At 46.4% G+C, this 21,078-nt stretch overlaps 3 protein-coding genes across 5 annotated transcripts in view; all 3 read right to left on the reverse strand.

Moving 5' to 3' along the window:
- The window catches only part of LOC307200663 (leucine-rich repeat-containing protein 37A2-like), a 41,399-nt gene extending 35,361 nt beyond the window's left edge, over nt 1–6,038 (reverse strand). The window contains exons 1-2 of the mRNA XM_079949388.1: nt 5,049–6,038; nt 1,866–1,937 (exon numbers count right to left, since the gene is read on the reverse strand). Of these exons, the coding sequence (XP_079805514.1) occupies nt 1,866–1,937; nt 5,049–5,260 (284 nt within the window). The 5' untranslated portion in view covers nt 5,261–6,038. The remainder of the gene's footprint in view (nt 1–1,865; nt 1,938–5,048) is intronic.
- LOC307201008 (B-cell antigen receptor complex-associated protein beta chain-like) overlaps nt 1–21,078 on the reverse strand; it is a 58,619-nt gene that overhangs the window by 5,716 nt on the left and 31,825 nt on the right. Inside the window, exon 6 of one of the 2 annotated variants that reach the window (XM_079950133.1) lies at nt 9,881–9,915. The exons of the other annotated variant lie outside the window; for it this stretch is intronic. The gene's annotated coding sequence lies outside the window, so the exon portion shown is untranslated. Of the gene's footprint in view, nt 1–9,880; nt 9,916–21,078 lie in introns of those variants that run through there. 2 annotated transcript variants of the gene reach the window in all.
- RDM1 (RAD52 motif containing 1) lies at nt 7,308–19,880 on the reverse strand. 2 transcript variants are annotated; one of them, XM_079950020.1, is made up of 7 exons: nt 17,945–18,637; nt 17,624–17,803; nt 14,823–14,945; nt 12,833–13,004; nt 10,962–11,051; nt 9,438–9,526; nt 7,308–7,775 (listed from the first exon to the last, which is right to left on the reverse strand). In XM_079950020.1, exons 1-7 carry the CDS (start codon nt 18,098–18,100, stop codon nt 7,719–7,721), a joined length of 867 nt encoding a protein of 288 aa, XP_079806146.1. In that variant the 5' UTR covers nt 18,101–18,637; the 3' UTR covers nt 7,308–7,718. The 2 variants fall into 2 exon arrangements, with proteins under 2 accessions (XP_079806146.1, XP_079806147.1); XM_079950021.1 differs by lacking the exon at nt 17,945–18,637 and adding an exon at nt 19,338–19,880 and having other exon boundaries at nt 7,309–7,775.

A 21,078-nucleotide genomic window follows, 5' to 3' on the forward strand; every position in this document is an offset into this window, starting at 1 on the left:
GAGGTGGATCTCCATCGTTGGACTGGAGCTAGATTTCCTCAGTCCTAATATGCACATTTGCAAAATTCAGGAAAGCGTGAATTCAGGAGGCTGAGATGTGCTTTAGTTCACTTACTTATTGTTTCAGAAAGTACAAATTAGGTAGTTTTGCCTTTAAATGACAACCGAACTGAATTTGTTCCCCATTCCTAGCCCCTTACTCACACCGCCTGGATTAAGATGCTCTGTGTTGCCCCAGCTTTCAAAAGTTGTATCAATCTATTTGTCATGTTTGGGGATTTCTGAGTACAATACTCTGGCAAAGGAAGCAATGTTCTTAGCTGGGAGCTTTCTACTACCTCGGATTTAGACCACAGCTGTCAACTTTTCCCTTTTCTTGAGAGGAATCCTATTCGGAATAAGGGAATTTCCCTTAAAAAAAGGGGAAATGTTGACAGCTATGGTTTAGACAAATGTATACTTATTAACTCACAAAACTTCCACAAACATGCAGGGACCCTGTCCCAATTACCTTAAGCTTTCGAACTGATTTGCAGCATAACTGAAGTTCATCTAGCTAGAGCAAGCTCTTTTGCCTTCATCTAGCCCAGCTCACGCCACATTCACACATTCACACATTTAAAGGCCCATGATCCCACAATCATGGCTTCCCCCAAGGTATTCTGGGAGCTATAGTTTGTTAAGGGTGCTGAGGGTTGTTAGGAGATCCCTATTCCCCGCACAGAACTGTAATTCCCAGGGTAGTACAATGGTACCTCGGGTTACATACGCTTCAGGTTACATACGCTTCAGGTTACAGACTCCACTAACCCAGAAATAGTGCTTCAGGTTAAAAACTTTGCTTCAGGATGAGAACAGAAATCATGCAGCAGCAGCGGGAGGCCCCATTAGCTAAAGTGGTGCTTCAGGTTAAGAACAGTTTCAGGTTAAGAACGGATTTCTGGAACGAATTAAGTACAGTGGTACCTCAGATAACATACGCTTCAGGTTACAGACTCCGCTAACCCAGAAATAGTGTTTCAGGTTAAGAACTTTGCTTCAGGATGAGAACAGAAATCATGCGGCAGCAGCGCGGCAGCAGCAAGAGGCCCCATTAGCTAAAGTGGTTCTTCAGGTTAAGAACAGTTTCAGGTCAAGAACAGACCTCCGGAACGAATTAAGTACTTAACCCAAGGTACCACTGTACTTAACCCGAAGTACCACTGTATATCAATCCCTCTCCACAGGGAGAACAGCTTGGTGAGGGGAATAGGAATCTCCTAACAATTCTCATCACCAGGGCTGGCCCACCCATGAGGCGAGGTGAGGCGATTGCCTCAGGTAGCAGGATCCACGGGGGCAGCAGACCCCAAAGTAGATCTTTATTCCCCCACTCCTGTTCCTGATGTAGATTTTCATTCACCCCTTCTTCCCTGGCTGGGAGCAGGGTGCCATTTTATGGTTCGCCTCAGGTGCCAAAATGTCTTGGACTGGCCCTGTTCAGCACCTCTAGCAAACGACAGCTCCTAGAATTGTTTGGGGGAAGCCATGACTGTTTAAAGTGGAATCATAGTGCCTTCTTTAAATGTATGGTTCAGTGGCGTAGCGTGGGGGGGGGTGCAGCCGCACTGGGCGCAACATCTGGGGGTTAGGGTTAGGGGGCGCAAATCCACGGGTTAGGGGGCACAAATCCACGGGTTAGGGGGCGCAAATTACTTGCCTTGCCCCGGGTGCTGACAACCCACGCTACGCCACTGGTATGGTTTGAATATGGCCTTAGTCGTTGGTCAACTGCCAATAGCTTAAAACCAAAAACCACCATGACTGAAACTAGCCAAAGCCAAGGCCAGGATAGGTACTCACTGATGACTCTAAATAATACTCACAAGTACTCAGCCCAAGGATACGCCCTCCACACCTGTTTCCCAATGGAAGAAATCGCATTATCAGTGAAGTCTCTGGGGGAAATAATAAACATGGGGGAATGAAAATTAAATGGATACTCTTGGTGTGGGAAAATAAACTCTGCATCTCTTGTGTGTCATGTTTATCTGGCATCCTGTAAGTCAAATTTCCAGACGTACAGTGCTCCAAGCCTCCACAGAACACTGTTTCCTGAACCTGGAAATCTCACATTTATGGGGGCAATGGCCGAGAGGAGATGAACTCCACCCATGCCCAGGGGAATTTCTCCTCTATGTTGATGACTTCTAGGAAAGGTCTTAGGAAGAGCTGGTGCAAATAGATCCATACTCTTCTGTTAAAATGTGCATAGCAGAGGTTCATTTTTCAGACCCAGGGCCACATTCCCCTGAGTAAGACCTTCCAGGGGCCAGAGCTGGATCCGAGGCAAATTGAGTAGAGGAATGAAATCTCACTATAGGCTACATTCCAGCCAACACAAGCCAGAGATTTCTACACACCTCTCCAATTTCGTTCAGGCATTATGGTGGTTCATGTACACACTCTAGCCAGGCAGAAGTACTCAAGGGGGAGAAGGGGTGCAGAGCAGGCCCAGGGAGAGGTGCGGCCCAGGAGGAGCCCCTGTTTGCCCGCTGGACCTTAAGGTTCCCCAGTGCTGCTGAATATTTTCCTTAGGGTCTCCCTTCTCCTCCATGAATGGCAGGGGAAGGCAAACTTCAGAGTTCGGTGCAAAGGACATTCAGCTAGACTCAAAAGCACATGGTGCCTCTCAGCAGCTGCTTTAGTTGGGGGTGTTTTTAGAGTACCCAGACCTGAAGCTCACAGTCCTTCCACACCCAAATCCATGCCTAGCTACCTAGGGTTGCCATAAGTCCAGAATTTCCTGGACATGGTCCATATACAGCCCTCATAAACAGTGTCCAGGTAGAAATCGCCAAAGGGTCCAGGAAAATCCAGACGTATGGCAGCCCGTGTCTTGACGAACTTCATAAAGAATAGCTCAACAACTCAACTTTGCCAAACGCTCAACAACTTTTGTGTCCGTATTTCCACTTTTTTGAAATAGCAGGCTAACTATGGGTGGGTGTCATTTTGCGGTTGCAATTATTAAAACAACTGAGAATAATCCCTGCCAATCTACTGCAAATAACCAAGAGAGAGAGGCATGACACATTTTCCCCTGCACATCTGTACCATTAGCAGCTGCAGGAGAGGCAGAGAACTACACTGTCACATTTCCCCTCCAGTTCAAAAGCAGAGGAGCCCTTCTAGGAAAAAACAATACAGTAACCATTCTAAGCAAGGATTGAGTGTGCTTCTTCATGCCAATTAACACAGTGGTGCTGAACTCCCCAAATTATAGAGAGGAGGACAGGCTCTAGTTTTCTACCACCTTAAGCAGGGTGGAGATACTTAGATGTTCCTGGAGCATGCACTCATTTTGTGTAGAAAGCCAGCCCTACCAAAACCAACCTGAGAAACCCAGTCTTGAACACTGCTTGTCATGGCATGTGGAGTCCAAGCAGGGATGCCCTAGGGCCTAGGCCTAGACACCTGCTTAGGCAGCATGTGCGATTGAATGAGCCCTGCAGGAGGAAGGTGTGGTGTGATAAACCCCATCTTTGCTGATGTACCTTCTTTTCCTTGAGCCCCCTAGGGAAGGACTCAGAGGAGGAAGGATCAGAGCCAGGGGAGTGGTGGTGGGACATTCAAGACAAGTCAGAGGATGAAAAGGGCAAGGCAAAATGGTTGGATGCTGAACAAGCAACAGGCTTGAGCGAGAGAGAGGAACCAGAGGCAGAAGGCACTGCAGAGGCAGGACAGGCAGCTGAGGAGACAGAGGCTGCAGCAGCTACATAGGAGCCTGCTGTTCCCTCTGGATTCAGCTCCTCTCCTCCCTTGTCTCCGAGGGCATGGAGGGCCTTGCATGTAGAAGAACAAAGAGCACAGGGAGTCCCTCTCCAGTAAGAGTTAAAGACTGCAGGGAAAACAGCTGAGAAGGCTATATAGGGGGATGTGGGAGGCACAGATTATCAGCTCTGACAACTGCTTTAATGGGGCCAGCCATGCCCATAGGTTTGTATTCCGTTTCCTTGAATAAAGAATCAACTTTACTGCTCATCTCTGAGCTGCCCTGCAGTGAACCAACCTGGACAGCCTTCCGCCTTTGGTCGTTTGCCTTTGTTTACCTGGATGGAGATTCCCAAAGGTCACACCTATACTACAGGTCTCGGCAGATACACAACCAGCTCTCTACCTAGTCGTCCCTCAAGTTACCTGGGAGTCAGAAGTCCCCTGCCCCCATCTCACTCACCCCCAAGTCTTAAATAATAATAATAAATTCTTATTTATACCCCACCCTTCCCAGTTTAAAAACTGGGCTCAGGGCAGCTAACAGCAAATATAAAACATTGATTAAAATGCGACTTAAAAACAGCATAAAATACAACATAAATGCAGCATCAATGTCAATAAAATTCTAAAATTCAGGGGTCAATCAGTAAACATCAAATGATCACCAGGGCTAACTGGCCAAGTTGGTCCTACTAGGGCCAGCAAGGAGACCAGGGAAGAGTTTAAATGTGGGGTCCCAGAAGGGTTTCTTCATAGAAAAGGAAAGGGAAAAGGGAATACAGGATCAGGCTAATTCAAATTGAAGGCCAGGTGGAATAGCTCTGTCTTACAGGCCCTGTGGAAGGAGATCAAGTCCTGCAGGGCCCTAGTCTCATGGGACAGAGTATTCCACCAGGTCAGAGCCATCACTGAAAAGCCCTGGCCCTGGTGGAGGATAGTCTGGCTTCTTTAGGGCCCGGGACCTTTAAATAAGAAGAGTTTGGATTTGATATCCCGCTTTATCACTACCCGAATGAGTCTCAAAGCGGCTAACATTCTCCTTTCCCTTCCTCCCCCACAACAAACACTCTGTGAGGTGAGTGGGGCTGAGAGACTTCAGAGAAGTGTGACTGGCCCAAGGTCACCCAGCAGCTGCAGGTGGAGGAGCAGAGACGCGAACCCAGTTCCCCAGATTGCAAGACTACTCCTCTTAACCACTACACCACACTGGCTCTCATAAAATAAAAAAAGCATTTTGGCCTCCCAGAGTTCTGGGAGCGGGGTGATCATCTCTCGGGTTCTCAAATACTTACAAGAAGAAAAAAACGTGAGCATGGCCAAAGGGCTTGGGGAGAGGCACGCGGTGGAGTCCCGGAGGGCTGCTGATCCGGCTACAGTTGAGGATCTCCAACGTGCAACGGCATGGGGTTGGGCAAGGCTCTATGGCTAAGTCCACCCTCGTCAAGGACACCAGCAGTATCGCGAGGAAGAAGAGATGGGCATTAGAGGAGGCAACGGGGCCCATACTACAGAGCAGATTCCAGGCCCCGCTCCCCTCTTGCTCATCTGACCCCAGCAAAGGATGATTTGGGAAATGGCGGCCAACACTGGTGGTGGCTCCATGCGGTTACCAAGCAACCACAGCCACATGCCTCTCCATTACGGAGGCTGCACTGGCGAGGCTCTTAGAAGAGGCCACCGCATCACCACCCCATGTCTGTGTATTCCCTGATCTTTGACCCCTTCACAGTAAGCCTCTGTGTGCCAGTTCCAAGCATTCCGCTCGGTTGTGACATCGTTTCTGCGTTACTCCCGGCATCCTAGAATTCTCATAGCCATGGCAACAATGGAGGTCCAAATTCACAGCCAACGCCTTGATGTTCTTGAGATGTTTGGTGCTTAATGCGATATCCCTAAATGTCGGTTATGACACACAGTGATCTGGATGACAGGGCGATTTGATGTTGAGTGGTCTTACAACTGAGGAATCTGGCTAGATGGCCTTGCTGGATGGCCTTGCTCTCCCAGCTCTTGACAATATCCCAATCTCTTTATCCATGTATAACGCTGAAATATTTCACTGGAACTTAATGAACAGTAGAACCAGGGGAAACACAAAGTATTTACATTAAAAAACAAATAAAACTGTTTACACAATGTCATTTACAACTGGGCTAGTATGGAAAAAAGGCTCATTTTTTGGGGTGGGGGGTAAAGTATACATTCAAAGCAACATAATTAACACAAGACTAAAATATTATCGTAAATATTTCAAAATAAAACATTTCTAAGGAGGTCAACTACAGAATGCACATTTAACGCAGCAAAGTGAACCAAAATTTGTTTTATCTTAAACATTACTAAAGGAAGTGAAATATAAAATGCATATTTAACAGTATACCGTATTTTTTGCCCTATAGGACGCACCGGCCCATAGGACGCACCTAGTTTTCAGGGGGGGAAATCAAGGAAAAAAATATTATTCCCCCCCCCCCGCAGCTCTGGGAGCAGCAGACAGCGGGCTTTTCAACCAGGAGGGAGAAGGGACTGAAACGGCCAGTCTGTCCCTTCTCCCTCCTTGGGGAAAAGCCCCCAAGAGCGGCACACTCTTTAAAGGCTGCGCGGCTCTTGCGGGCTTTTCTGCGAGGTGGGGGAATTCCCCCACCTCCTAGAAAAGCCAGCAGAAGCCACGCAGCCGCTTTAAAGAGCGCCCGGCTTTTTCCTGCTTTTGTGGGAGGTGGGGGAATTCCCCCATCTCCCGCAAAAGCCCACAGGAGGGAGAAGGGACGGACTCCGACAGTCTGTCCCTTCTCCCTCCTTGGGGAAAAGCCTGCTTTCTCCCACTGCCAGCCTCCAAGCCGGGTTGGAGAGTAGCAGGAAGGCTTCGCACACCTTCCCGCTGCCCCCCATCCTCTGGGGCTGGCGATGGGGGAAGTGCTGCTTTCCCCCACCGCCAGCCTCAAAGAGCAGACTCTCCTGGCTTCAGCAGAAGCAACGCGAAGCCTCTGGAGCGCAGTCTTCGGAGGCTTCGCGTTGCTATCGCTGAAGCCAAGGAGCCTGCATTCGCCCCATAAGACGCACACACATTTCCCCTTCATTTTTGGAGGGGGAAAAGTGCGTCTTATAGGGCGAAAAACACGGTAATTAGCAAGATAATTTATATATATATATAATAATCAGAGAACGTATCTTCTGATATCGCTGGCAATCCTGCCAATGGTAGTTCATTATAGGCGGTGGCAGGAATGGCCCCAATGAGCTGGCCCTGCACTAAGAGACAGCCAAGATAGGAGCAAATTAAACTACATTACACTGAGTCCAACCATTGCCCCATGTAGCTCTATAGTTCTTACTCTGACTGGCAACAGTTATCAGGCAAAGGTCATTCCTAATCCCAGGCTCATATTTGCTATACAGGGGTACCTCGGGTTAAGTACTTAATTCGTTCCAGAGGTCTGTACTTAACCTGAAACTGTTCTTAACCTGAAGCACCACTTTAGCTAGTGGGGCCTCCTGCTGCTGCTGTGCCTCCGGAGCACGATTTCTGTTCTCATCCTGAAGCAAAGGATTAGCGGAGTCTGTAACCTGAAGTGTATGTAACCTGAAGCGTATGTAACCTGAGGTACCACTGTACTGAGGACAAATACTCACCTTTGAATGAAAGAAGCATAACAGATCATTTTTTTCAGGAACCAATTTATTAGAAAAAAAGAGAGACTAAATTGGTGAGGAGGGAATCACCCCATTTCGCCAAAAATAAATAGGCAATTATAGGCAATCGTTTGATAGGCAGGTGTCAATTTATGGAAATCATCATCTGCAACCACTGTAAACAACAAAATGGGACTTCCAATAATGTCACGAGCTTCAGATGCGGCAGTTGCCCTTTCAAAGCAGAGAGAAGGACTCAACAGGTGTAAAATATCCTCCTTTAAAGGCATTACTCTGTGGGCACCAGGTGCTATTTTCAATACATGCTAAAATCAATAGATCTCCTCTTCCTCTACAGGACTTAACTGTGAGAGTGATAATTCAGTCACCTGGGAAGAGAAGGAAGTATTTGTTATTCTGCGCAATCTGGATCACTTACATTTCACAGTGGACCAGTGGTACCAAATAGCATGGGAAACAGCTTTACTAGAAAAATTAACCAATAAACTGAAACTGACACGGGGGCAAATAGAAGAAGACTTCACCCCGGTATGGCTCCCCTTTATCACATACACAGCCCAACAAGACGACGACAAAAATCCACCAACAGCATACAAATCAATATGGCTAACCTGAACCAAAACACCCACCCACCCCACTCACACATGAAAACAAAGACCACCACAGCCAAACACAAATGAACAACCACACCCTAGGAAAACCCCAACCTCTCTCACCACCAAAGGAACACAAGTGAACAGCAGAGAACCTGCACAAAAACCTGACACCAAACCCTACATATAGTAAGTAAAATAGAAACATCGCAACCCGCCCCCGCCCCTACCCATCTCCCCCCCCCACCTCTTTCCCCCTTTTCTTCCTAATCTCTCGACAAATGAAACTGATTTGTAAAAATGTTACATGGGAAAAAAATATGAGAGAGAGAGACATTGCAAACACTTTTTAAATCAAGAAAATCTTTAATAAAAATACATTAAAACTTACATTTCACAGACTGGGGCTGTGTACACAGCATACATTGAAAGCACATTATTTCCCCTCAAGAACTATGCACCCCTCATACAGCTACAATTGCTAGTACCCTTAATGAATTACTCTTCCCATTTTTTAAAAAAAAAATATTTTGGGAGGAACTCGTGTATTTTAAATGTATGCTGGGTACGCAGCCTGAAGCTGCTGAAACTGTATGTTCAATATCTGTGCCTGGTGATGTACACCCAATTATCCTTTTCTCCCCACAGTGGGTGATTGGGGGGGGGGGCAGGCTTGCATGTGGGCCTGAGCAATCAGGAATTTGTTTTTTAAATATGCCAGTCACCTTTCCTTTGCTCTCATTCTGCTTTCACCCTGCCCCACACACAACTAAAAAGGAGCTCGATCTGCCAGGATCTGCCAAGGCTGCAGAATTCCTAAAAAAATAAACAGAAATTGCTTTGATGGATTAGACGAGAAGAGCTCTCCCCAGTTGAAAACCACTGTGAATCTGAGCATGATAGGGGATAAAAAGTTAAGGGACCCCTGACCATTAGGTCCAGTCGCGGATGACTCTGGGGTTGTGGCGCTCATCTCGCTTTATTGGCTGAGGGAGGCGGCGTACAGCTTCTGGGTCACGTGGTCAGCATGACTAAGCCGCTTCTGGCGAACTAGAGAAGCACACGGAAACACCGTTTACCTTCCCGCCGGAGCTGTACTTATTTATCTACTTGCACTTTGACGTGCTTTGGAACTGCTAGGTTGGCAGGAGCTGGGACCGAGGAATGGGAGCTCACCCTGTCGTGGGGATTCGAACCGCCGACCTTCTGATCGGCAAGTCCTAGGCTCTGTGGTTTACTCTTCTGCAAACCCAGCCACCTGGCTTCCTAAGCGAACCTGACAAGCAATTTATCCTCAGCGAATTTCCTCAACTTTCTAACAACAGAGAAACCATATTTTCTCTGATCACTCTCTCCTATGAAGCTAAGGTGCCCAAGAGCTGAGTTTAACAGATCAAAGCAATCTGACGCTATACATTAGATAGTGTTCCAGATTACCTGGACGAGACCTTTGAGTTCCTCTTCTGTTAAAAGGTCAACATGGTCTTCCTGGGGACAGCTGTACTCCACAGCTACCTTCCCATTCTCTGAAAACAGTCAAGCAAATGTGGTCAAGCTTGAACAAGCTAAACCAAGGAAAAAGCCTTCTGTATTATTTTCTGACGTAAGGTAAAGGGACCTCTGACCAGTAGGTCCAGTTGTGGCTGACTCTGGGGTTGTGGCGCTCATCTCGCTTTATTGGCCAAGGGAGCCGGCGTACAGCTTCCAGGTCATGTGGCCAGCATGACTAAGCCACTTCTGGCGAACCAGAGAAGTGCACGGAAATGCCATTTACCTTCCCACCGGAGTGGTACCTATTTATCTACTTGCACTTTGACGTGCTTTGGAACTGCTAGGTTGGCAGGAGCAGGGACCGAGCAACAGGAGCTCACCCCGTTGTGGGGATTCGAACAGCCGACCTTCTGATTGGCAAGTCCTAGACTCTGTGGTTTAACCCACAGCGCCACCCGCATCCCATTTTTCTGACATACTTGACATTTATATAGGGCTTTATTTATACAGGGCCATATTCAACTAGACCAGGCTTCCTCAACCTCGGCCCTCCAGATGTTTTTGGCCTACAACTCCCATGATCCCTAGCTAGCAGGACCAGTGGTCAGGGATGATGGGAACTGTAGTCTCAAAACATTTGGAGGACCGAGGTTGAGGAAGCCTGAACTCGATAGACCCAGTAGCAGAAGCCTGTGAGAGGACTTCTGCTAGCCCAACAGAGTTTCCCCTCCTCGTCTTCCAGCCCACTCCCTGAAATTGGCTCTGGGTGGTGGTGGAACCCCCAGAACCACACACTGGATAGAGGAGCTCATTCCATCAGGCAAACAGAAATACTTGTCTCCTTAGTGCTATGTTGAATTCCTCCTGTAGGATTAACATAGGATTTCAGTATTATTTGATATTTCATAGAGACATTGAATTGTAGAGATGGAAGGGGCTCTGAGGCTTATTTAGTCCAACCCCCTGCAAAGCAGGAATCTCAGGTAGATCAACAACAACAACAAAACAACAACAACAACAACAACAATAATATTTTATTTATATCCCGCCTTCCCCAGCCGAAGCTGGGCTCAGAGTGGCTAACAACAATAAAAGTAACACAATGTTCTAAAATCAATTCATTCTAAAATCAATTCAAAATCAAATTAATGGCAACCATTGGGCTAGAGTTCTGTGAGGATTACCAAAGGAGGGAGTCAGGCTGTGCCCTGGCCAAAGGCCTGATGGAACAGCTCTGTCTTGCAGGCCCTGCGGAAAGATGTCAAGTCCCACAGGGCCCTAGTCTCTTGTGACAGAGTGTTCCACCAGATTGGGTGGACAGTTGCCCCCCACAACCTCTGCTTATAAACCTCCAAGGAAGGAGCCCACAACCTCCCAAGGGAGTCCATTTCCAGAGAGACAAATGCGTGCCCCAAGAAAGAGCAAATGGAAAGTATATATGAAAAAATAAACAAAAATAAAGAGCCTTGCCTAGAACTATAATGAGAATCTTCTGAAATGCATCTGAGAGGGCTCGATGCACGGCAAGCTTCTGGATGTTGTTCGCGGCCAAGAGAAACTCTGAAAGACAGAAGCCAGCAGAAGAACAGATTGTTTCAAGATACATCTACCTGCCATACAGCTGCTGAAAGCCTCTGAACTAATCAATGCTTTAAGCCGTAGCAGTTTGAATGTCCTTACAGTGTTGGACCTGAAACACTAATACACTTTAATATTATTCCAGATGTCTGTGATATCAAAGAAAATAATTAAATCCGTAATATTACAAAGGAGTATCTTTAATCATAACAAAATGAACAATGAAACTCCAGATGGTCATTATAGTTGTAATATAAATACAGTGGTACCTCGGGTTAAGAACTTAATTCGTTCTGGAGGTCTGTTCTTAACCTGAAATTGTTCCTAACCTGAAGCACCATTTTAGCTAATGGGGCCTCCCGCTGCTGCTGTGCCGCTGCCGCACTATTTCTGTTCTCGTCCTGAAGCAAAGTTCTTAACCCGAGGTAATATTTCTGGGTTGGCGGAGTCTGTAACCTGAAGCATATGTAACCTAAAGCGTATGTAACCCGAGGTACCACTGTATAAGGATATTTTTAATATGTTCTTACTAAAAAGCGGGGGGGGGGAGGGAGAAAAGTATGACTACACATTTCCAGATTTGACTAGATATTTGTCATAATAAGGCATGTCCATGATTTCTTCCATAATTTGACTTCCCAAAATATTAATACAATAGTATCTCGGGTTACATACGCTTCAGGTTAAATACACTTCAGGTTACAGACTCCGCTAACCCAGAAATAGTACCTCGGGTCAAGAACTTTGCTTCAGGATGAGAACAGAAATTGCGCGGTGTCACATCAGCAGCGGGAGGCCCCATTAGCTAAAGTGGTATTTCAGGTTAAGAACAGTTTCAGATTAAGAACAAACTTCCGGAATGAATTAAGTATGTAACCCGAGGTACCACTGTACATTGTAAACTCTTAGGTCTCCGTTGGTTCTAAACAACGTCTTAGTATAAGCAGCGAATTTCTGCCATCGTGCCCAAAAGGTATCTTGTCTCTGTCTTCTCTCTCGTGATCTCAGAAAAAGGAGTCATTTTTGCCACAACTGCAAAACTGCCACAACTGTACCTTTTCATTGATTTGGTTTGCCCTGTGATCTCTTACGTACTTTACAAACCAAAAATCTGAAGAACACAAAACAGTCCAGTGAAATCTTGTCTACACTGCTGTCTTTTGTTCTGCAGAGTGCTTGTGGCAGGAAAACTTGAATGCAGATATCCACTCAGCAAGGAGACTACGGGTCAGTCGCTATCCTTCAGCCAAACCTATTGCCCAGGATCCTGGTTCTTTAGGCTCAAGCAATAACCCTCTTCCTGATCAACGTTCTTAAAGTAAAGGTAAAGGGACCCCTGACCATTAGGTCCAGTCGTGACCGACTCTGAGGTTGCGGCGCTCATCTCGCTCTATGGGCCGAGGGAGCCGGCGTTTGTCCGCAGACAGCTTCCGGGTCATGTGGCCAGCATGACTAAGCCGCTTCTGGCGAACCAGAGCAGCGCACGGAAACGCCGTTTACCTTCCCGCTGGAGCGGTTCCTATTTATCTACTTGCACTTTGGCATGCTTTCGAACTGCTAGGTTGGCAGGAGCTGGGACCGAGCAACGGGAGCTCACCCCGTCACAGGGATTCGAACCGCCAACCTTCTGATCAGCAAGTCCTAGGCTCTGTGGTTTAACCCACAGCGCCACCTGTGCCCTTCGTTCTTACTGACCACATAATTAACAACAACACTTTTATATTTCCCATTTTATTCTGTCTTCCCACCCTGCCCCATATTACCTTGGCTGGGATCTACATTAAGCTCAGCCAGACCAATCCCTCTGGTGCGGATACCATACTGGGGGAAGGTTAATTCTTGGATACACAGGTATTTGGCATTCCTGCTCCTGGGCGATGTCCTCACTTCTTCCGCGTCATTCTCCTCGTCTTCGAAACCAGATATGTTCTGGAGCTGCTCCCAACAGAAACTGTGTTAGCAAAGGTCCAGCTGTTTTTAGCTACCCTACCCTGTTGTGATCTTCATCATTTTTTAGTGGGGCTGGGTAAGATTTGTCTCTATTTTTACTATTGCAAAATGAGCATTTTTAGTAAAAAAAAAATGTTGTTTTAACCTTTTGTACCTGTATGCTTTTTAAAAAAATTGTAAGCCATTTTGAGTGATGAATACATGTAATAATAATAATAATAATAATAATAATAATAATAATAATAACAGCGCCAACCCACCCCACCCCACTTCGAGCACGTCCTATAAAGCTTACAATGGACAGCCATTTTTAAAAAATAAGATATAATTTGTTCGCCGCCTCTCATGATGTCAGGGACCTGGGCAGAAGAGGAATGGTGGAGACCACCTCACCAGCCTGAACTTTCCAGAGAAGAAGACAGTTTGGAATTACAGTGGTACCTCGGGTTACATATGCTTCAGGTTACATACGCTTCAGGTTACAGACTCCACTAACCCAGAAATAGTGCTTCAGGTTAAGAACTTTGCTTCAGGATGAGAACAGAAATCGGGCTCTGGCGGTGCAGCGGCAGCAGGAGGCCCAATTAGCTAAAGTGGTGCTTCAGGTTAAGAACAGTTTCAAGTTAAGAAAGGACCTCTGGAACGAATTAAGTACTTAACCCGAGGTACCACTGTACAACAGGTGATTGAGGGAGATCACAGCTCAGAGGCAGATGAGGGGGAAAGCTGGGAACTAATGGGAGAGGAGGGGGAGGAAGTAGCAGCAGCACCAGAGGGGTGGCAGCTGACGGACACAGTGTCTTTAGAAAGCATTCCAGACACACACACCCTCTCCCAGAACCCGGCGAGCATTGAAAGTAGGAGAACAAAGAGCTCAAAGGCAGAGGGCACTTCTCAGCACCCATAGCTATGACACATGAGAGAGGGAGACAGTGGAGATTCACTTGGGGCAACGCCATTATTCCAAAAGGTTGCATTTCCAAGCCTCTCTCTCTGAATATTGATTCAAGAGGAGTTGGTAAGAACTCTTCCTTGTCTTTCTGGCTACCTGCCGTGGGGGTTGTATCCTCTGCCGCCTGACACATAGGTAGCAAACCCCCATGTGACTGTTTATATAAGCGGCCGACCGACTGTCAGACTCGGTCTACAGCGGTACCTCAGGCTACACACGCTTCAGGTTACATGCGCTTCAGGTTACAGACTCCGCTAACCCAGAAATATTACCTCGGGTTAAGAACTTTGCTTCAGGATGAGCACAGAAACTGTGCTCCGGTGACGTGGCAGCAGCAGGAGGCCCCATTAGCTAAAGTGGTGCTTCAGGTTAAGAACACTTTCTGCTTAAGAACAGACCTCCAGAACGAATTAAGTACTTAACCCGAGGTACCGCTGTACTAGTTTTTCTCCCAACCCTTAGAGCAGTGGTGGCCAAACTTGGCCCTCCAGCTGTTTTGGGACTACAATCCCCATCATCCCTGACCACTGCTCCTGTTAGCTAGGGATGATGGAAGTTGTAGTCTTAAAACAGCTGGAGGGCCAAGTTTGGCCACCACTGCCTTAGAGCAGGCTTCCTCAACCTCAGCCCTCCATATGTGTTTGGCCTACAACTCCTACAACTCCCATGATCCCTAGCTAGGAGGACCAGCGGTCAAGGATGATGGGAATTGCAGTCTCAAAACATCTGGAGGGCCAAGTTTGAGGAAGCCTGCGTTAGAGGAAAGTCGTGACACTTAGCAGACTTAGCATCTCATATGAAAGTGGGAGTGAAAACAAGAAACCCAAGTGCAAACAGCAGGCCATGCTTACCGTGATGATACGACTGGAGCAGCTGTTGAAACCAAGGAAGTGATTGGCTAGTTCCCGGCATCTGTAGCTGCTCAGACCCAAGCCTTGCTGTGAAAAGGGCCGCTGTCTGGTACAGAGGCAAACCTGGGCATGGAAGGGGTGGGGGAAGAAAAAGAAGTCCCAGGTGATAACAACCCACAATCATCATCATCTTTTCTTCCAAAGGTGAAGACAAGAAGCGATGGCATTTCAACTATTTGCATCAAGAGCCATTTCAGAACATTCTCCCATTCAAAACAAAATAAAAAAATTCCTTCCAGTAGCACCTTAAAGACCAACTAAGTTAGTTCTTGGTATGAGCTTTCGTGTGCATGCACACTTCTTCAGATACACTGAAACAGAAGTCACCAGACCCTTCTATATAGTGAGAAGGTGGGGAGGGGTATTACTCAGAAGGGTGGTGGGATTGGGTGATTGGCAGATAGCTGTGATGAGCCTGTTGACGACTCTTAATTCTGACAGGAATCACAAGACAGAGAAACCAGTAGGAGAACACTTCAATCTCCCAGGACATTCTATACAAGATCTCAAAGTAGCTGTTCTATTACAAAGGAATTTCAGAAATAGACTGGAAAGAGAAGCTGCTGAATTGCAACTTATTACCAAACTTAAAACCATGGAGAGACCTGGTCTGAACAAAGACATTGGATTCTTATCTCATTATACATGACAAAGCCATTTTTCACCTTCTCACCCCTTGCTTTTTCCTGTAAGACCTATTGCAGTCGTTAAGAGTCGTCAACAGGCTCATCACAGCTATCTGCCAATCACCCATTCCCACCACCCTCCTGAGTAATACCCCTCCCCACCTTCTCACTATATAGAAGGGTCTGGTGACTTCTGTTTCAATGTATCTGAAGAAGTGTGCATGCACACGAAAGCTCATACCAAGAACTAACTTAGTTGGTCTTTAAGGTGCTACTGGAAGGAATTTTTTTATTTTGTTTTGACTATGGCAGACCAACACGGCTACCTATCTGTAACATTCTCCCATTCAGTTTGGGTTTTTTTTAACACACAGCAAAGCCTTACAATGGTTTTACAATCTTCCCATTTTCTTTGCATTAAGAAGCTGTTGCCACCCCACCCATCAGTTTGAAGAGTCGCAGGAAGAGGAAGGAACTGCTTCCTGGCCTTGGGATATGTAGCAGCATGACACGGAAGGAGGAAGGTCTAAGGCAGTCAAACTTGGGTCCGCAGATGTTTTTGGCCTACAACTCCCATGATCCCTAGCTCACAGGACCAGTGGTCAGGGATGATGGGAGTTGTAGGCTAAAAACCTCTGGGAAACCAAGGTTGAGAAAGGCTGGTCTAAGGGGTTACCCTATGAGGGCAGTAGTGAGGGAAGTGTGGGAGGAGGGGATTGGCAAGAGAACCAAACAGTGGGTGGCACTGTGGTCTAAACCACTGAGCCTCTTGAGCTTGCCGATCAGAAGGTCAGCGGTTCAAATCCCCACAGTGGGGTGAGCTCCCGTTGCTCTGTCCCAGTTCCTGCCAACCTAGCAGTTCGAAAGCACACCAGTGCAAGTAGATAAATAGGTACCACTGTGGCGGGAAGGTAAATGCCGTCTCCATGCACTCTGATTTCCATCACGGTGTTCTGTTGTGCCAGAAGTGGTTTAGCCATGCTGGCCACATGACCCAGAAAGCTGTCTGTGGACAAACGCTGGCTCCCTCAGCCTGAAAGCAAGATGAGCGCCACAACCCCATAGTCACCTTTGACTGGACTTAACCATCCAGGGGTCCTTTGCTTTACTTTTTTTAAGAAAATGTGTATATTAGGAGAGTTCACACTAAAATACCACTGCTAATTTTCACAAAGACTGAATTTGCAAACTGATGAGAAAATGTGGAGAACCGTACTTAAGAATGGGGGGAAAATGAGAAATTGCAAGAACCCAAAATGGACAGTACCTGCTATAATGTCTGAATGGGGGATGCTGATCTGTGCTGAGCGCTACTGATTTACAGTCAAACTATACATGATGTGAAGGCTCTGTGATTGAAACGTGCAACATGTTTTGGTTTTTTTGGTAAAATAAAAAGCAGCTGTGTGAGTCCCCACTTGAATTGGGATGGGGGCACAGGGCCAGAGTGTTATGTGGCAGTTGAGACTGGAGGAAATTCAAGGACTATTTGAATAAATATTGTAATATAAAAAATTAGAAATTACTTGAAAGAAACAAACAGGCCTAGGATTAAATTAAGTTATAATTAAATAAATGGGATTTAGAATGTTAAGAAAAGTGACTAAGATGGACTATAATTGGAAATTGTTTTAGTTTAATAATGATATTGGAAAGCTGTTACTTTTAATTACAAGGAAACTCAGAAGGGAGGGATTTGAGGAAGTTAACCAAGATGTTTAAAAGGTTGGATTTGTGAAGAATTAAGTTTGTTGTTATTATTTATCTGTTTATTGTTCCCCCCCTTTTTTTCTTCTTTTTCTTTTTCTTTTTCTGCTTTTGTGTATCATTTTGCTTTGTGGTTTGTGTTATCACTGTGGAAAATCTAATTAAAAATTATTTTTTTAAAAAAACAGCAAAGTGTTATGTGGCAGTTGGAGAAGCTTGGTGGCTGCTTTTGGTAAAATAAAAAGATGTCAGAAATTCCAGTCATGGCACCTTCTACATCCTGTTTCTAACCCCAGGGGAAAACTACCTCGTTGCATTAGAATTTACTCATAAGCGCACAGCGACTATTCTGTAGGGAAAACACCTGTAACATAGACACAGTCTTAAGATTCAGCGTTGGTAAGATACCTTCAAAGCAGATTTCTGAAACAGGGGCCGCTGGTTACAAGCACATTGTGCCTTGCTGGCATCTCTCGCAGAGTAGAACTTCACAAGGGCATAATAGCCAGGCCCAGCGACTGGAGCATTTTGGTGAACCCTCACGGAATAGAGCGGCCCAAATGCAGAGAAGGTTAAATATAGAGCATGCTGGAAGGGAAGAAAAAAAAATCCATTTGAAAAAGCAAGGCTAGAAAATCTACTAGCATAGCCAACTGCATGAGGCCTCTGCAGCATAAGATTCTGGGTGCTACGGCAGAGTAAAAGGTAGATCCATGGGGCACAACCTACCAGAACATCTCCTGAGCAAACTCCATTGAAAATAATAGGGGCTGTGCCCATATAACATGCTACAATCCTTTGTCTCGGTTCAGTCCTCAGGTGATAGCATTCAACCTCTTGATATTTTGTCCAGTTCAAGGTGCTGCTTTTGACCTTTATAGTCATAGCTGTCAACTTTCCCCTTTTTAAAAGGGAAATTCTCTTATTCCGAGTATGATTCCTCGCAAGAAAAGGGAAAAGTTGACAACTATGTTTATAGTCTTTCACAGCTTGGGATGGGGCACCCTAAAGTCCACTTTCTCCCCTATCAACTTGCCCAGGCACTAAGATTTCCCACAGCAGCTCCTCTCAGAGCACCAACAGCTGAGATTGCAACTTTATTGTGAAGCTGCTTCCTTAAGGCACTCCACTTTTTATCAAGTATCAGAGTAATCCATTTTTTATTCCTTGGGGCATTTTTAATGCTATGTACAGAGAAACAGTATTGAGAGGGTGACCTATTTTGTTTTCACTTTATTATTTTAATTGCTTGTTTCAGTTGTGTGTTGTGCTAATGGTTCATTACTTTTAACTGGTTTATTGCGCATTTTATCGTTGTTTTGATTTCTAAACTGCATCGTATACCGCTCTGGGATAAATATCTATAAAAGCCTGGAATAAGCAAAGTTGTTTCTGATCCGTTTTGCAAAGCCAGGAACTGGTCGTTACTGCAAAGCGCGAAGACCGATTCAAAAGCTGCTTCCAATCAGGGACAAGGAATCAGCGGGCCTCCTGATCTTATTGGACTACAACTTCCGCCAGCCGCAGCCAGCAGAGCCGGTAGTCAGGGATGATGGGAGTTGTAGTCCAACAACACTGCGCAACGGCGAAAGGTCCCCGCGGGCTCCCCAAAACCCGCTCCAAGAGTTCCGGGCCAGGCTGAGGCTAGCCAGTCCCGCGTCTGCTGCCCATCCCGACGTTCGCCCGTACACGGATCCAGTGAAAGCGGGACAGGAGCGACAGCAACTCCCGCAAGCCCTTTCTAATGCAATTCCTCCAAACGATTCAAAGAAATTTGCGTGCCAGGTCCCCGGCAACATAAACGCTATTTTTTCATTTCTTTTTTTAAAAAAAGCAGAGCCAAAGCGAGGGCAGTTCTTAGCCCCGGGCAATCGGACACGGTGCGTCCCGACACGCATTCGCGAGCAGCCCCGAACGTCTGAAGAGGTCTGCAAAGAAACCCTCCCTCGCCCCTGCTTGCATGCATGCATGCATGTCGGGCGCCGAAGGTTCCCCACCCGAATACCTGAATAACCCACCCAAATCCAAGGGCAAATCCAAGGAAATATAAAACTATTGCTGCCTTGCAGGGGGTTGGACTAGATGACCCTCAGGGGTCTCCTCTACAATTCTGCGATCTTGCCTCTGACGCGTCTGTCTCCAATCCCAAAACGAGCAGGGTCCGTCCATTTCCATCCGGGACGCGGAACTCCACTATTTCTGCCATGGGTCAGCTGCAGAACATGAAGCGGATTTGCAGCCAAAACAACAAAAGCCCCACTCCCTCCTGGGGGCGGCCCTCCAGTCCACGTGTTTGCAGACGGAGGGCTCCGGTGACTTCCCGGGACTCCCTCCGCCCTCGCCCCCTGCCTCGATGTTCAACACCAAACCTCAACTCTGGAGCACAAAAAAGCCTCCAGTAAATTAAGGCTGTGATAGCAGCCACGAAATTAAAATCGGAAGAAATGTCAATCCGAAGGAAACCCAGCTGATGTTTGGTCCGATTTAGCACTAAAGATCAGGTTTTCCCCAGGGGAAAGTTGCAGGGCAAATGGAAGTTTGGATGAGCCTAGAATCATAACCAATCAGGGCTAGATTGGCATCCATTTGTCTCGGGAGACAACAGAGGAGTAGTCCTTTGGTCAAACTGTTGGAGGTTTGCAGGAGAGACCAGTGCAGGAGAGACATGTTTTGTTGCATCTGGTGAGGGATAAAGGGGAAAGGAAAGGGCTTCCAAATCAGAAGAACTTCATCTAGAAATGAAGCACAGGGATTTCCTCTATTTATTTTTTAAAAATGGAGTAAGCCCCATAGGCACAAACACTGTATGGGTGATTTGCAATTTATGTGCATTAAGCTTGTACACATTCAGCTTTATTTGTCTGGCAAAAAAATAAAAATAAAAATGGGTTGGACGTCCTGGAAATAAACCTTTGGCAGTCTCACTTGCCACTGAACTCAGTATGCTTTGACTATACATAATTTTGGTTTTAGGCACTTTCTCTAGAGCGTCTAGAACTTTCTCTAGACGCAGGTGGCGCTGTGGGTAAAACCTCAGCGCCTAGGGCTTGCCGATCGCATGGTCGGCGGTTCGAATCCCCGCGGCGGGGTGAGCTCCCGTCTTTCGGTCCCAGCTCCTGCCCACCTAGAAGTTCGAAAGCACCCTTAAGTGCAAGTAGATAAATAGGTACCGCTTTATAGCGGGAAGGTAAATGGCATTTCCGTGCGCTGCGCTGGTACTGGCTCGCCAGAGCAGCTTCGTCACGCTGGCCACATGACTCCGGACAGCGCTGGCCCCCGGCCTCTGAAGTGAGATGGGCGCACAACCCTAGAGTTGGACACGACTGGCCCGCACGGGCAGGGGTACCTTTACCTTTTACCTAGAACGTCAACCCAGCATAAGTTGAGAGTCACCCTTGCTTCAAACCTTCATGCAACTTTCACGAAAGGAATTTTAAATGACAAAACTAAATTTTTCTTATACGCAACGTCTGCAGCAAGAATCCTGGTGGCTAAGTATTGGAAAGGGACTCAGTTACCCACTAGGGGAGAGTGGTTATGTAAGCTGTCAGAATACTTAGAATTAGCCAAATTGACAGACATAATAAGACAAAAACCAAAAAGCGAAGTAAAAAAAGAATGGGAGTGCCTAAATGAATACCTTAAAAGTCAAGGTTCGATGACAGAAATCTGTCTGAGTCTGGAATAACCTTGAGAAGTGAAAGGATAAGAAAGAGGGATTTATATCTAGATGTTAGGATAGAGATGATAAGGAAAACAGGAAGACACAATGAGAGATAAAGGAGGTGCTGTGGGATTGTGGAAGTCAATGTTTTGGTTTTTTTAGTGTTTATATTATTAACTTGTAAGATACGGATTTGTTT

The sequence above is a fragment of the Podarcis cretensis genome, assembly GCF_951804945.1.
Source record: "Podarcis cretensis genome assembly, chromosome: 13".
Lineage (NCBI taxonomy): Eukaryota > Metazoa > Chordata > Lepidosauria > Squamata > Lacertidae > Podarcis > Podarcis cretensis.